Source organism: Ostrinia nubilalis, chromosome 16 (genome assembly GCF_963855985.1).
Source record: "Ostrinia nubilalis chromosome 16, ilOstNubi1.1, whole genome shotgun sequence".
Taxonomy (NCBI): Eukaryota; Metazoa; Arthropoda; class Insecta; order Lepidoptera; family Crambidae; genus Ostrinia; species Ostrinia nubilalis.
Genome location: NC_087103.1, coordinates 7,850,886 through 7,867,954, shown reverse-complemented (window position 1 = coordinate 7,867,954; position 17,069 = coordinate 7,850,886). Strand labels below are relative to the sequence as shown.

General features: G+C 33.7%; 1 protein-coding gene across 2 annotated transcripts in view; it reads left to right on the top strand.

Moving 5' to 3' along the window:
* LOC135079336 (small conductance calcium-activated potassium channel protein) overlaps positions 1-15,812 on the top strand; it is a 273,263-nt gene extending 257,451 nt beyond the window's left edge. Inside the window, exons 4-16 of one of the 2 annotated variants that reach the window (XM_063973970.1) lie at positions 266-395; positions 474-569; positions 1,009-1,182; positions 1,785-1,808; positions 3,155-3,297; positions 3,731-3,835; positions 5,657-5,792; positions 7,270-7,380; positions 8,610-8,737; positions 9,288-9,357; positions 9,878-9,997; positions 10,638-10,780; positions 12,473-15,812. In XM_063973970.1, coding sequence (XP_063830040.1) covers positions 266-395; positions 474-569; positions 1,009-1,182; positions 1,785-1,808; positions 3,155-3,297; positions 3,731-3,835; positions 5,657-5,792; positions 7,270-7,380; positions 8,610-8,737; positions 9,288-9,357; positions 9,878-9,997; positions 10,638-10,780; positions 12,473-12,623 — 1,531 coding nt within the window. In that variant the 3' untranslated portion in view covers positions 12,624-15,812. Of the gene's footprint in view, positions 1-265; positions 396-473; positions 570-1,008; positions 1,183-1,784; positions 1,809-3,154; positions 3,298-3,730; positions 3,836-5,138; positions 5,275-5,656; positions 5,793-7,106; positions 7,218-7,269; positions 7,381-8,609; positions 8,738-9,287; positions 9,358-9,877; positions 9,998-10,637; positions 10,781-12,472 lie in introns of both variants that reach the window. The other variant, XM_063973969.1, reaches the window with a different exon arrangement.
* The last annotated feature ends 1,257 nt before the right edge of the window (positions 15,813-17,069 follow it).

Here is a 17,069-nt window from a genome sequence, read left to right as displayed (position 1 = left end):
TAAATAGAAATAGCAGTAGTAGGTACATTCGATTCAGGAGCAGTTCACTGAATTTACCATGCATTCCTGTATAGTGTATCTTATAAGAATGGGTATACAAAATTGCGTGGCATATTAAACAAGGTAGTGACGTGCTAATATCTAGACTTACAGATTACATACTCAAATACTAGTAGAAATGACTCGCATACATAAGTTGGAATAACTCTTGGAATTGGATTCTGTTGGAATCACTTTATTTAATGTTCTTCTTATCTGTTTTCAGATTAGGTAGAAGAAAGGCGCTATTTGAAAAAAGAAAACGAATAAGTGACTACGCTTTAGTAATGGGGATGTTTGGTATTATTATAATGGTTATAGAAAATGAACTTTCAAGCGCTGGTGTTTATACTAAGGTAAGATTTTAGTACCAATTAGTACTTAACTAGTACCTTTAGATTCACATAAAATACAAACTTTATTCTTTTTTACAGGCATCAATATATTCCCAGGCGTTGAAGACGCTTATATCAATGTCGACTGTGATTTTACTTGGCCTAATCGTCGCGTATCACGCTTTAGAAGTACAGGCAAGTACATTATTTATTAGACCATTTTAGAGTAAGCGAACCCTCTACGTAACTTCAGCTCTGTACGTGAGGCGCCATCTCTTGGCAGCGTCGGCAACTAAGTACTTACCTCATTTCCACTCCTGTAAAACCTTCGGGCCTGACAAGATAGTGTTTGAATCACAGTCTTTTCATAAAATTCTGGACGTACTGTTATAGTTTTTTTTGTAATTGTAATTAATAGTAGATAGTTTTTTAATGTAATTGACCAGTTAGAATCAACTTTAAAAAATTGGTTTTAATCAAAAAGAACAGGATCATTACCTGCATTTATATTTGATTTAAGAAGTGATTGTTTTAAAATACTTACTTTGTGAATTATTGATAAATCCGCCTCAATAAAGTCGGAAAATTGATAATAATTAACAAATATTTTAACAATTTTCTTGTAAAATTCTAGTTATTTATGATAGACAACTGCGCCGACGACTGGCGGATAGCTATGACGTGGCAGCGCATAGCCCAGATAGCGTTGGAGCTGGCCATCTGTGCGGTCCACCCCATCCCTGGCCAGTACACCTTCACGTGGACCACCAAGCTTGCCAACAAAGGAGGCGTTATAGGCGTTGAAGTTGTAAGTTGATATTTTAATAGTTGTACTTTCTACAATATTTTGACCCTATATATTAGTGGAGACAAATAAGAATTGTACGACTATGTGCTCCCGGTCTAATAATTGACACGAAGAAATAAGTTGCCGAAAATTTTTATTTGTTTTCGAGTACTTTCAACTTAGAGTATAATTAATTTCAATAAGATATCGATATCACATGCGCAGACGTTGTAATAATGAACATTCTTTGAAATAAAATCATAATTTATTCTTTTTCTACAAATAATTTTCTATTTTGTTTCCATTCTCATGTTACTGAACTCAAATCTCCAATGGCACCATTTCAAATTCTTTTGAAAACACTTACTATGTATACCTACATAGTTTTGAAATCATTGTAAAATTATAAAATCTGAAACAATAGCAGTGGTTCTTGCAGTTTTTATTATGGGTATAATCTTCTATATTTTCCTTACTCATAAAATCACTGTAATTAAGTAAAAATGTGTTGTTGCACGTTTGTTATTTCTTACTAGGTCTCTATATAACTGCTATTTATATTGTTGTATTTGTTTATTTCAATTGGTTTGCTTACTGACAATCCTTTTTCGATTTCTCCTTAGGGCACAATGTATAAGCAAATTCAGGTCTGTATCGAATTGTGTTAAAAGTTTTAAGTGATGTTAGTGTGTCGTTGGCATGTTTTTATGTTAAATTATGTATTGCAATTCAGTTTACGGCATAAGTAGTTTTATTGCTATCAAAACAAAGTTCATAATGCCCTACTTTTGCCATTGACTGACGGTTTTGGTCTTGTTCAAATTGTAGTGCGTCTTGTTCGTTAATTAATATGGCCGCTACCTGCTTGAGTATGGTAACAAAAATATGCAACTAATAAAGCAATGTAGTTTGGGAAATATAAAAAAGGTTTTAAAGCTTTGTTTGGAAAGTATAAAAAGCTTATATTTAATTTTCTCAAACAGTAGCGACCTCTTTCGTAAACCTTGAAATAAGGCAAAATAGCAAGGATTTAGGACGTTCGTCATACATGTCACATTTATGTGAAATTGCAGTGAATGGCAGTTTGATTAAAATGCGGAAACACAAGTCAGATATAGAAATAATAACAAAAGGAGACGTTAGTCTAGATTTAGCTTACCAACAATCGTTTGAACCAACTTCAATAAAGGAGGTTATGTATCTAGACGTATATTTTCTTGGCTATGTAGTAAGTATTTGGTAACTGAAAAATATTCACATTTGCTAATTTTAGTATTCGTTATTTATTGAGATGTGATTAGTGTTTGAAATTGGCAATTTGATAAGTTATTTTAAGCACGATAAATGACTCGAAAACTCGTGTTCCCTCTGAAGCACATTTTGCCTTAACTTCTGAACTTGGAGTCGTTATTTCGAATGAGAGACTATTGCCCTAAATTTTATACTTGTGATTAAGAACAGTAAGATATTATAATTAACCGTATTTCAATGAAACAGCCTGTTACTGCATTTTGTTCACCAATTATTTTCAGTGCCGTGTGATAGTTGTATGTTTACCGTTTAACTTGATTGATGAATCCCCAAGTGCACAATATTTACCTTTTGATAATGATTTAAATCCAAATAATGTGAGCCCTTACTGACATCACTTGAAATGAAAAATAAAGGTATATTCACATTGCTACATGGCATGCTAGATTTGTATGAGACCGTGGAAAGGTCAGTGATTTCATAAAAATATCTCACTCTTTCCCATGCCTATTAGTAGTGTGAATATACCTTGAAATCATACTCACGTGCCTTAAGGTGTTTGCACATAATTTGTAACTTTAATTTGATTTGTTACCCTAACTTTTTCCTTACTGATTTAAAAAATACAAAATCCCTTTTATCTTTGATTGCCCCCTAAACGTAAAAATGACAAGACAGACGTAACATCTATATTTTTCTTATGGAAGATAAATTAACACCATTCTTGTTCTTTTTATTTCAGGTCCCATACGACGTCACGCTCTCGTTACCGATGTTCTTTCGGTTATATCTCATATGCAGGGTCATGTTACTACACAGCAAGTTGTTCACGGATGCGTCTTCAAGGAGTATAGGAGCTTTAAACAGGATTAATTTTAACACTAGGTAATAAAGTCCATTTACATTGACAAAACTTACGCTTCTTTACCACCAATAGTCTCTACATTTAGATGACTCGCTTGTAGTCTCGTAGCAAGTAGCGCTACGGAGCTACGAAATATACATTTTGTGTAGCCAACTTATAAGCGTGCTACGAAATATGGTGCAGTTTAATCCGGTAATAACAAAATTCTGTCCTTGTAAAGTATTATTCACACAGTGTTTTGATGGTGATTTGCACGCCTTTTTGGTTATAAGTATTGTGTAAAAACTTGTTTTTCTGGTCTCAATTTATAAAAAGTTACAAATATTAATGTTTTATTTTCTTATTTTTAATGTACAGAAACCAATTTCTAGTGTTGTGTGTACATAAATGTGTTTTAAAATTATTTGTATTTGTATTTTCGTGTTCATAATGGTACTTTTGTATATTCCACAGATTTGTTTTGAAGACACTAATGACCATTTGCCCTGGTACTGTGTTACTAGTTTTTATGGTGTCATTATGGATCATTGCGAGTTGGACGCTAAGGCAATGCGAAAGGTCAGTATTATTGTTACCTACGTGTCGTCATTTTACCATAACATAATATAAGTAATAATGTCATCCAATAAGCCATTGGCTAAACTGCCAAAATTCTGGAGTGTATTTTTGGCAAGTCATTTATTATTTACTTTATTATTCACATTTTACTTTCAAAAAATAGTTTTGTGCTCAACCGGTCGTTATTTTTACACCATTTTTTGCTTCCATTATTTTATTTACCATCCATGTTCTTATTTTCATTCGTATTCACCAGTGTATTGCAGAAGTGGGTATGCTCTTGCTTTATGTGATGTGGCGTTGTATATAAGTTTGTTTCGCTTTTTCGATCCACCGTGTTTATGTTATCGATGTCTACGTTATATACATTTATACGATTCTGTAGTAACGCAAGGTTCATGATCATCACAATGAAATACAAGAGTTTGACTTTGAAAATTTTCGCAATCCTAGCTTCATAAGAATAAATGAGAGTACACTGCTATCAAACTATTAGTTTATGTGTTAGATGTAGTGTGAAATGGAGGAGACGATACGCTTGTTGTGATACACTTGTATTGAAGTCACTAAGCACAAATGCAGTTTCTGCAAAAGCAAAACAATAATTTTAAGACACGCAATCAATTTAAAAAGTGGTATTTAAGTGAACTGACAAGCTTAATAAAATGCAAAATAAACAAAATGGCAATAAATATGTAATTTACGCACAAAATGGCTCTAAACACAAACAAAAACACTTAGATGGCTTACAAAGGTGTGCCAAAGTCTACGTACATGCACTTGAGTATTGCACTTACGTCACATTCATGCATCAATACAAGTACCTCTATCCCTTTTAAGCAGATTGCTTACAGTTCTTCCTCACTGTATGTTTCTTTCTTCTTCTCTTGTCTTCTGAATGTTATATCTGTGTTTCCGTAACCCTGTTCACCTAGGCAAATTGAGAAATTTAATTCACGCATGGCTAAAAGTAATAATTGTTTGGTATTCAACCCAGATAAGTGTTTAGACTGCACGTTATATTTAAAGTCTTATTGTTATTTAGTGGATAAATGTGTAGAGGGAGGTATGTTTTCAAAATTAATCGGCATGTCGCAATGTTATGGCATGGATTTACGTCTATGCTTGGACATTTGCTTTCAATTTTAAATTAGCGATGTTTCTCTGTAAATTTTATTGGAATCCATGATTAGGAGTTGCTTTTCGAATCCACGCGGTTCGATTGATTGTCAATATGTTGATTATTTTTTGTGGTTATACAAACGGTTATCTTGTGGTTCTTGTCGGGCATTTTGGCTCTCAGGTTCCACGATGAAGACCATGCCAATTTGCTAAACTCAATGTGGCTGACGGCTATAACCTTCCTCTGTGTTGGCTACGGCGATATCGTTCCCAACACTTACTGCGGCCGTGGCATAACCCTGACCTGCGGTATGGTGGTATGTATAAACCAGTAGGATACTTTGGGTTGACATTAAGGACCTCGATTCGCATCTTCCGTAAAAAACTCCGCCGTCCTCACTAGACACGGCAAGGCATGACTATTTTAACCATTAAATAACCATTGCTTTGTCTAGCGGACAGTTAGGTCGGTAAAGGTGAGCCATTTTATGTGTTTATTTCAAAACTACACACATTTGAAGCAAACTTTCAATTCGAAATCAAAGTCAAACTCTTTAGCGTTGAATTTGTTTTTATTTACGTTTATTTGTGTTCTCTTATTCACTGTCGCACAGATACAACGTTGCTTAGGTAGGCTTATACACTTAATTTAAAAGGCGTAGTCGGTCGTCCGAGTTAAAACTTTGAAATTCGATTCAGGTTTCACGATGAAGAACATGCTAACCTACTCAATGCGATGTGGCTTATTGCAATTACGTTTCTCTCCGTTGGTTTTGGTGACATTGTGCCAAATACATATTGCGGCAGAGGTATAGCTGTTAGCACCGGCATTATGGTAAGTTCCTCACAGACAAATATTGTATACTTGTGTTGACTGACACGTATTATGCACAGAATGAAGACCTATCTCTTGCTGCGTAAATCATACCAACATCTTTGTTGGGATGCTTTCGCTTCTCTAACATTTAATGAATCAGGTCAGTCAACACTCCTTTTAAATCAATGTAACTATCAGTCTCACACTATACTGATGTTTCACACTGTCTAATGAAATTCTACGCAACTCACCGAGTTCTCGATGTATCAGTGTTGAAGTATTTAATATGTGTACAAATATCATTTTTGTTTCGATGTATTGAATTATTGTTTCTGCAAAAAGTATTGTATAGAACACATTACTGTTACATTGCCACGACTATGTAACTTACACTCAATGTATACACTTATTTTATACAGGTTATCTACATTATTATGTTTATTTTTGTTACCGACTAAGGTAGTACTTGCTACTAATATGATATTTGGATAAATTTTAATAAATAAAGAACTAGAACCGTCTTCAATGATTTTTAAAGTAAATTAACGTCCATTTCCCTGTTAAAACCAGCTATTAGAAATTATATATTTTGTAGTATGGAATGCTTCATTTCTCCTTACTCTTTCTAGTACTCTCTTCACTTGAATATTTCACTGAATTGCACAATAAGTTTGTTTTTTAAAATGGCTCACTTTTCCTATGATTACTTTGGATAAAATGTACATTGAATCTTTTGCACCTAAATAGTGTTTGTGTTAAATGTTGGTTAAATAACAAAATAGATGTTCTTAATGTTAAATGGAAGTAAACGTCTGTGAACTGTGCACTGAATAGTGAAACTTGCACTAAATGGAACCGACCTTCACAATTAATTTAATTAATTAAATTAAGATTGGTAATTTTAAATTGTGACGACAAAAGTGTGAAAGATCGTTGAGTACAGTTTGAAACTCAAACCAACGATTTTCGTACTTGAACTCGCTCTTAACCTTATAGACTTGCATTATTGCACAATAAATTTTAGCGACATAAAACATAAGAAGTTAAATGCCTTTTTATTAAATAAGATTTTTATTTTTTTAAATTAATTTCGAAAGACGATTAACTGAGACAGATTTGAAATGTTTTAAATATGGTAATCTAATTGAAATTTCAAAGTTACAATGACTCAGTTAACCAGTCTTGCTCATTAAAATAATTTCTTAAAAATAAAGCACATAGCTGAAAATTATAGTTTCTTTTGGTTTAGCCTTCAATTAGCCTATTGGAATGTCAAAATTCTAAATGCTTACACGTTCGCTTGCATTTTACATTAAGATATTCAATTAACAGGGAGCTGGATGCACAGCGTTATTAGTCGCGGTTGTTTCAAGAAAATTAGAATTAACTAGAGCTGAGAAGCACGTACATAACTTCATGATGGACACACAACTTACTAAAAGAGTAAGTATACCGGCGACTTAAGTTCATCAATTATTGTTAATCTAATTAACAGGGGGCTGGATGTACAGCATTGTTAGTGACAGTGGCTTCGCGAAAATTAGAATTGACTAGAGCGGAGAAACATGTTCATAACTTCATGATGGAAACCCAGCTCACTAAGAAGGTAAGGTCTCTGTTACAGGAGTAACAGACGGCGATTCAGGTAAGATAAGGATAAGATAAGCTTCGCTAATCACGATAACACTAGAACGCTTAGGGGTTGCAATGTACACTAATAATAACATTTGCTATAAACCAGTGGTTCTCAATCTGGGGGGTACCTACACTGGGGGATAAAAAAAAAGCTGTTAATAAGTTGACTAATATTATATAAAGAGTTCAAAGCCTGCTTTTGGGTACAAAAAAAATTATCTTTTTTTTTAAATGAAATTTTGAAACATTTTTCAATGCTATTTTCAGTTATGCAATTTAGAATTATGTTGCTTTAAGTAAGTAAATACACTCGGATTACTCATTTTGTCAGTCCTATCGGTCTATTGGGTTATAAAGAAAAATAGTTACTGAAGTTGGTAATTACATCTTAGATTATACATAGATCGTTTCATCCACGAACACGCGCCTCACCAATTTTTGGTCGAGGGAAGCGCGGTAGTGTGCGTGTGCACTAATAGATAAATTAATTTAGCGTGTACCGATAACACTCAAACATTAGCGGAAGAATGGTGGTGCGCGTCTTCGTGCATAAATAAAACGATCTATATCGCTCAATTCCTTGCTAGTATTTTTGGGGTCTACCGTTTAAGAAGGTTGGGAACTGCTGTTATAAACTAACCGTTAAACCTGCTCGAAATTAAGTTATTTTGCACACTGAGCTACTTTTGTCACATACCTAGCTAAAAGACAAACCTAGCTCAAAGTTAAACCAGTTAATCTAAACTACATAAACGCTAACACACAAGTTTGTTGTAGGTATTGAACTCACGATTGCAGAATGATAATAAACCGTATGCTTGATAAACTTTAACAAATTAATAAAAACTTTAAAAATAATGAAAACTAATTATTGACTATTGTTATTGATGTGCTTTAGAAATTTTAATAAGTAACTATTTATATTTTATTACCTGATATGTAGCACTCGGAAAACCTCATTGTGAGACAACTAATTATCATAAATTATTTGTTATGTAACACCCTGTAAACCACATGTTATAGACAAAACGACTATGATTGGCCACACAATGTTTATTCTTGCTAAAATAAAAAAGAAACTACAAAATTTACAATGAAATTTCAAAACACATCAATAATAAGTCAACACAGTTGATACCTCACCGTAGTATAAATAGTAGCATGGCGAATGAAACACTAAATAGATATGAATATTTACAGCTGAAAAACGCAGCAGCAAACGTACTACGAGAGACGTGGCTAATTTATAAGCATACGCGACTCGTGAAGAGAGTCCACCCAGGTCGCGTGAGGACGCACCAGAGAAAATTCCTACTAGCTATTTATGCGTAAGTATGCTCTATTTACCAAGCCGAGAAATTTCTTGAAATACCTATAATTAGGTGAACTACGCGATTCTGTACATGAGCAGAAACACATAGGATTGGTACGTGTGAATAAGCTCATTGTAGGTATTAGAGCACTTTCACATTTAGGCGATTTAACAGCGCGACAAACGCGCGACTGATGCGCTGCCGAAAATTTCATACTATGTGACAGCGGATGCATCTCTTCACATTATAAAAACGCCGCTGCCGTGCTGCGGTGGCGTTACTAACGTCCTAATGTGAAAGCGCTCTTAGACTTAGAAAAAAAGAACTGTGTCTCATTTATTTTATAGTTCATTGTGAAAATGCTTAGGAAATTGCACTTACACGTACGTCTATGTAGGTAATGCAAAACTTGCTCAGGCAATTTGTTCTAAAGGCGATTGTATGTCTTTTACGAGTGTTATAGTTATGCTCTCATTAATCGACATTAAAAATTTGGAGCGTTTTCATTTTGCGCCACAATTAATTTAACGAAAAAAATAACAACTCATTACAATTTTATTTACAGGTTACGAAAAGTCAAGATGGATCAAAGAAAACTCATGGACAACGCCAACACAATAACAGACATGGCAAAGGTACGACGAATTCCCCGATAATGTCTTAGCTAAAGCTACACTCATTTTTACACTCCCATTTAGTTATTTAGTTAGCACTCAAGGCTACTTTAGCCAGATGCGGTCTCCATTTTGGAGTTCTGATGCTTGAAAGTTAGTTGCTAGATAAATAGCAGAAAATTCTAGATTTCTTACTTATTAGGATTTTTTCAATTGGCATGTACCTATTTCGAAACTCCATACCCACTTGCTTAGCGCATGATCAAAATTTAGTACCTTTAGCCAGATAGCGCATGTCTTTATCTAGAACTTAGAAAAGTAGATAATTACAGCACCTTAGAAACACCGAGCTACATAATCGGTGATAGAAGTCTTTCTTTACGACCTTTATATCGACATTACACGAACAAGCATGGAACACACAGTATTACAGACATAATACCTACACGATTTTCATTCGATACAAATACAGATTATACCTACAAGAAATAGTGATTTTTAATCTACAGTAAAGTTTGAACTGCAAAGCGATTGATAGTAGGACCCCTTTCTGTTGCAGACCCAGAACACCGTCTATGAGATCGTCTCTGATATGAGCACGAGGCAAGACAGCATAGAAGAGAGGCTGACTAGTTTAGAAGAAAAACTTACATCATTACAGGTAGAAATCATCAGTAAAAGTAGCTCTCCAAATCAGGCCCCTCTTTCCCACTGGGCACTCTAGGCGCGTGCCCAGGGTCCCGCGATAAAGGGGGATCCCAAATCAGTGAAGAGTTCTATAATTTTCCTTTTTTAGGAGAAAGGTCCCTCTTGATTCTTAAATTCCCAGAGTTTCCAGTAGATTAAAGACGGTCCTGCTCCAAATGGAAAGTCCTTTAGTTTCTGGTAAAGATTATGTTCAATAATTTTCACACCAGAGAAGGGTTTCTGTTTATTTTCAAATTCCTACTGCGAAACCACAAATATTGGCTCATCTATCAGCCATAGACCTAGCTGACAATGGTAACTGAGTTTCTTGCCCTGCTTTTTCTCAACACTGGCCCATTTAGTGTCCCGAAGACTGCTTCGGTATTCAACTGTGGTAGGTTTAAAGTGATTCTGAGACGCGTACGAGTAAAAGCCTGTTTACTTAACTCGCAATTTATTTCAATGTAATATTGTCCAAAAGTACAATAAATTCTCAAACTCAAGAATGCATTTTATTAAGTAGTTAATGACTTTTAAGTTTGTATGAAATTTTCATGGGGTTTTGATATTGGAGACTTACCAAACTAACATGAAACTCATTGACCTCTTTTCAGGAACAAGTAAACAACCTGCCAGATGTAATGGCGCGGTGCCTGCAGCAGTGCTGGGAGCGAGCAGAACAGCGGAAGAACTTCTTGCACCCCGACATGGCTGCGGCACCGACGCCACCCGCCTCTACCATAGCGCCTTATGCCAGGTATATTTAAAGCCTCGTTTAGGAGTAGAATAGTAAATAAGTATAGTCAGTGGTTGGAACAGTGCTGCTGGGAGCGAGTGGAGTAACTTCTTGCATCTCGACACGGCTGACATATCTGAATAGATCAGTTGTAATCTGAAGTTGCAGCATTGCTGTTACAAGCTGAACTACGGAAGAATCGCATTCTGAAACAGTTGCGGCCACGAGGCCACCCACCCTTACACCACTTCGCTATGGTTTAGGGCACTCCACTGCTAGGTTTGGTTACTGGATATCTACAGTGTGAGTCACGTTAAAGTGTACATATGAAAATATATGAAACTAGACCTATTTTTATCGATAAAAAAGAGGTCATAAAATTTTTGAGATTTTTTCTTATTTTTTTATAGAATTTTTTTTCTTCCAATTACTTATTGTAAAGAAAACGTAATAACTTTTAAACTAAGCGGTATATCCTGATAAAATAAAAACAGACATAATGCTAAATAACAGCCTATACTAAAAAAATACATGAAATACCTAGAAAATGCCAACAAATAATAAAAAATGATACTTTTAGAAAAAAATCTGCTTAAAAATTCGTATTTTTTTGGTTATTTGATAAATTTCTCCATAAAATGCCCCTATAACAGGTGGTTTTTATTAGTTTTTATTATTCTCTATCGTATTACTTTTGTAAAACCAAAAATCGCATGTCTCTATCCCTATCACAATGTTTGCAATGATCGTTTGAACTAAGCCTCTCCGGGCGCGCCATTCAACGCTTCGTTAACAACGAAACTGAAAGTGACTCTAGATTTGTAATTTTGATAAAGACAAGTTAGATTTTAAATAAAAACAAAAGATTTCGAAGTAAAATAAGCATTTGAGTTAAAATTAAAATTGTCTCTACCTGTAGCGGAGAAAAATGTGGTGGCAGGCCTTTGTTCAAACGATCATAGCAAATGTTGTGATAAGGATAGAGACATGCGATTTTTAGTTTTACAAAAGTAATACGATAGAAAATAATAAAAAGTAATAAAAACTATCTGTTATAGGGGCATTTTTTGGAGAAATTTATCAAATAACCAAAAAAATACGAATTTTTAAGCAGATTTTTTTCAAAAAGCATCATTTTATATTATTTGTTGGCATTTTTTGTGTATTTTATGTATTGTTTTAGTATTGCCTGTTATTTAGCATTATTACTGTTGTTTATTTTATCAGGATATACCGCTTAGTTTAAAAGTTATTACGTTTTCTTTACAATAAGTAATTGGAAGAAAAAAAGTTCTATAAAAAATTTAAAAAAAATCTCAAAAATTTTTTGACCTTTTTTTTGTCGATAAAAATAGGTCTAGTTTCATCTATTTTCATATGTACACTTTAACGTGACTCACACTGTATAACACCTTTATTAAGAAAAGTCAGACGTGTGAAATTGATTGTTTAGTAACAATGCTGGCCTAGACCTTCAGCTTTAGCTGTAGCTGCACATTTAATTAAACAACATCTTTTTTGCTGTGAAGATTCTTTTCAGCACTTGCCAAATATTTGTCGTGAAGCGCTGGTACGGCAAAAAATAATGAGACATGAATTAGGCTCCATAAGAGCATATTTTCACGATTTGTAAGCACTGATTTAAATATTCTGTACGAATATAGATAACATTGATTTTGATTTTTGATAACGAACGATTTTTTTATGTTTCAGAACACTAGCGTCCACGACGCACCCGTGGCCGCAGAGCCCCGTCCTCCAGCCTCCCGGGAGAACGCATTCGGCCCCCGAGAGCACCGCGGCCCCCTCGCCGACCCCCCAGCCCACCAGCCCCGCGCCCTCGCGGCCCCCCCTACCCAGCTGAGTACCGCCTTCCAACTCCGAACTCCTGTGCTGAACTCGACGAAACTCGGCGCCCCTCCTCTGACCTCCCCACAACCCGAGCCCGCCGGGAATCAAGTATGACTGCGATGTAAAATACTGAACACGAATTTATTATAGATGGTGGTGGCGTCAAAACTACGGTCTTATTCTTTTGGATTATGTTGTCGGTTTCGCTTTACCATGCCTGTCAGTCTGAGGAATCTTGAATTAGATTTTTGAAGCATAAAATTGTAAATTTAATCAACACATTTTGATCGAACGAGACCAATTAATTGATCATTTAATTAAGAAATAAAGAAGAAGATTAATAAAAAGAAATTTTTGATGATACTAAAAGCTGAGTACTGAACTTGATTGAAGACGGAAAGTTAATTTTCTTAATTTCTTGTTATCCATCCTGCACTGTATAAAAGGAAACCTGTACGACATCGCTTAGCAATTTTCCCAGTTTTGACATCACTACTAAAAGTTGCCAATATTTTTCATACGGAGATGATTGATTAAATGATTAAATGAATTATATAGAAGTGAGTTTTCCCGGCGAGGCGACCCGCCGCGGAGCGAGAACGGTCGGCCGTAGTATTCTTCGCGTTCCCCAAGTTTCGGATGTGAGAGACTGTTCTTAGTGATACTTAGATAGTGAACGAAAGGCGGAAAGGACTCCAAGTTGTGATTATACATGATGCTTTATCAATAGACGCTTTAGCTAATACGTTATAGAATATTTTGAATACATTATCAGCATTAGCATAGTAATTATTATTACACTCTGTTCACGTTTTATCTGATGTTCAAGGAACCAAATTACACTGTTTTATATAAAAACTTCGTGTGTTTTTACTAAAGTTTATTGTGAATACATCACTGTGTCACATTATGAATCTATTGAAGCACTCGATCCAAATTTAACTATGATAAGGCTTTTTTAGATTTTTTATGTGACAGGTATAGAAAAATAGGTCAAGGCATAAAGATTTATGAAGTGTAAACTTTATTAGTTTGTCAAAGTATAGGAGGTTTGTATTTGAACAGTAATTTGTTGGAAAGGTTTGACTGCATTCGCATTTAATGTAAACATAGAATTTAAATAGTATTTTTCGTTTTGGTTTGATGTATTTACCCACAATTAGAGTAACACGATTTGGTGTAAGACAATGTAATATCACGTCAGATTTAGCACTGAAGTCTGAGTTAAGGTTTAATTTAATCTCATTAATCACCGATATATTGTGAACGTCAAACCTTACAGTTATTTGGAATGAAAATAATAATAATGTTTGACTTCGTGATGTATGTTATATGATCCTGTATACACAATTTACTTAGATTTAGGTAAAATAATTAAATTGTTACTACCTGCCTATTGACATGTAGATTATAAACATTTTTTAAGAATAATTTAAGTAAAGCTTTGTATAAGATATAAGATTGATGGCTGTTTAAATAGTGCCTAAAACACTACGAAAATTTCGATAATTCAGTTTTATTATCCTAATAACTTATGAAATGTAAATAGGTAAACTAAATTTGAGAGCATAATATTTAGTAATATCTGAATTTTGTAGTCGTATGTGAACGTATAATGGGATCAATTTCTTTGTACGTTTAATTTTTAGACCTTTTCAATTTCATAGTAAAAGTTAATATAATGAACAATTAGTTAATCTATATTTAATGTACATTGTTCGCATTTGTACATTAATTTTGCCATATTTCCTACCCTCAAAAAAAAATAAGAAACACAAAAAAACTCCCAACTTTGTTTTATTTATGTATGTTTACTAAAACTAAATTAATACACAAATGCTTTCATATTTAGTGTTAGTACTAATATCTATATTTTGCCTATTACTGTAAGCTTATTAAGATCAGAAATGGTGCTCATCTGATTTGATCGTTAGAATGCGTAGTGTTTTCGTTTATAGGTTATAAAATTTTAGATAGACAAATTATTTATTTGTTACACGAGTTGATTTAGATAGTTTAGTTTAAACAAATTAGATCCCCAGTTTATATTTGTTTACGAAACACCAAAGATTAAGGCATTTTGCAAAAATGCAGTGCGTTATCATTAGGTACATAATTATAGAGTTTAATTTCTCTCCCTAGTAAAGTTATACCTACGTAGTTAGGATATGAAATAATCCTATTAGGTATTTTAGTCGTTCGTATAAAAAACACCAACTAGACATATTTAGCAATACGTTCGATTTAGTATATTTAGGTAATAATATCTCTTGCATTACATTTATATTAATACCTACCCCATCTTATTAAACATTTTCCTAAATATTTAATAACAGTGTTTTAAAATACTTCTTATCCCTAGTATTTATAACTACCTCGACATTTTACACGTTATAGGTACATTTTATCAACTTAATAGTATGTACTGCCACTTCTATGATTGGTTGAACTGTAATTTGATATTCAGTTTACAACGAATATTGAGTTTACATTAAAGTTTACAAGTGAAACTTTTTAGTATAATTTATACATTAAATACACAAAAGAGATTAGCACATGAGTTCCGTAATGTTGTAGTTATTTCCAACGCACAATGAGTCACCAATAGATTATACATTATAGTGGCGTATTACTGATATTTTATAGTCTTGACCTAGTAGCCTAATAAATTGTCCCCAGTATGAAAACTTTCAATTTATCTAGTCATTAAGTATAACATTGCTTTATAGTTTGTTATCTGCGTATTCCCAGAAGTGCGATATTTTCAAAGTTTTATACTTTACTAAATTTTTCTCCATCTTCAAGTTTACGCTACGCAAATACTTCTGCGAATACGTGTCCTAATTTTAGAAAAATTTGAAATTAAACTATATATTTGGAATAAGAATTGACCAAATGTTGTTTAAGATTGATAAACTTAGAATTTATAATTTGTAAATAAATAGGTGCAAGGCAGTAAGACATTATGTAAAAAGAAAATGTAAATAACAGTTGTATTTGCGAATTTTAATGTAAATAAATAATTTAATGAGATACAGTTCCAGTAAATTATTTTTAAATATTTACGTTCGATTGTAATAATGATTTTGTTGTATGCCAACGGAATGTTCTATGCGGTGCGTAAACAAAAGAAAGAAACTTTTGTGATCATTGTTGATGAAATGAAAGTGTAACTTGGATTATATGAGCTGTAGTATTTTTTTATCTGCATTTTATTTTATCATCCTTTTAACAAAAAAAAAACAGAATAATTCCATCATTTATCTGTACTAAGTGTGCAGCGCAAAAAAATGTCTCACAAAAAAATAAATACATTTAAAAGCGATCATCAAACTATCCACGAAATAAATCAACATAATTTATGATTACATTGACGACAGTAAAATGAAGTCTCATTTTCAATCTGACCTTAAAACTTTTGTAGTACCTAAATATCTACTTCATCATCATCATCTTAGCCATAGGACGTCCACTGATGAACATAGGCCTCCCCCAATGCTTTCCATGTTTCCCGGTTGGTAGCGACCTGCGTCCAGCGCCTTCTTGCTACTTTTACGATGTCGTCGGTCCAACTTGTAAGTGGACGTCCCACGCTGCGTTTTCCTGTACGCGGCCTCCACTCCAGAACCTTCCTGCCCCATCGTCCGTTCGTTTGAAGGACTAAATACCTACTTGCAACCTGCAAAACGATAAAACTTATTATTTATAGCTTACCTACGATCAAAAATAGATATAAACCAAAAATGATACCTCTACAGAATATTTGTAATAATTGATACTTTCCTTTATGTACCTATTGATTAATTTTTTTTTTTAAACTTTTCAGAATCTTAAAATTTATAATTTAACAAAATTGATTATAACAAGAAATATTAAGCTTGAAAGACACCATTGAGACGGTCTTATGAATAAGAAGGGTTTTCTCAAAAATGTAATTTATTAGATAAGCTTCAAATTATTTTACGCCTTCTAGCTAGATACGCCTGTGAAATATGATTCAATTTGTTTCTGAAAGGTTTGAAAGCACTCGGCATTTTAACGGTACAGACGGCACGTCAAGCTAGACATTGTGAGATCTTAAACATTGGTAATAGAGACAAGTTTGCAACAACAATGTACAATATCTTACCGTGGCTACAAAAAATAACAATTTGGTATTAAACCAATGGCTTGGGCTCTATAAAGTTTCATAAATTCCCCTTTAATGGGTTCGAAGATTTTGTAATGCCACCTAAAGGATAAGTACCTACCTAATATTGTAGATACAAAATTTTACTCAAAGAAAAAATTTATGAAAAGAAAATTGCATTCACAGATTTTGGAAAATTCGGTCTCTTGAGAATCGAACCGACTAAACTCTTTTTGACCCATAAACGTCCTTCAGAGAAAAAACATGTGGCCTCAATACATATTAATATTGATACAAAAAAAACATACGTGATAGCTGAATGCAAATAAC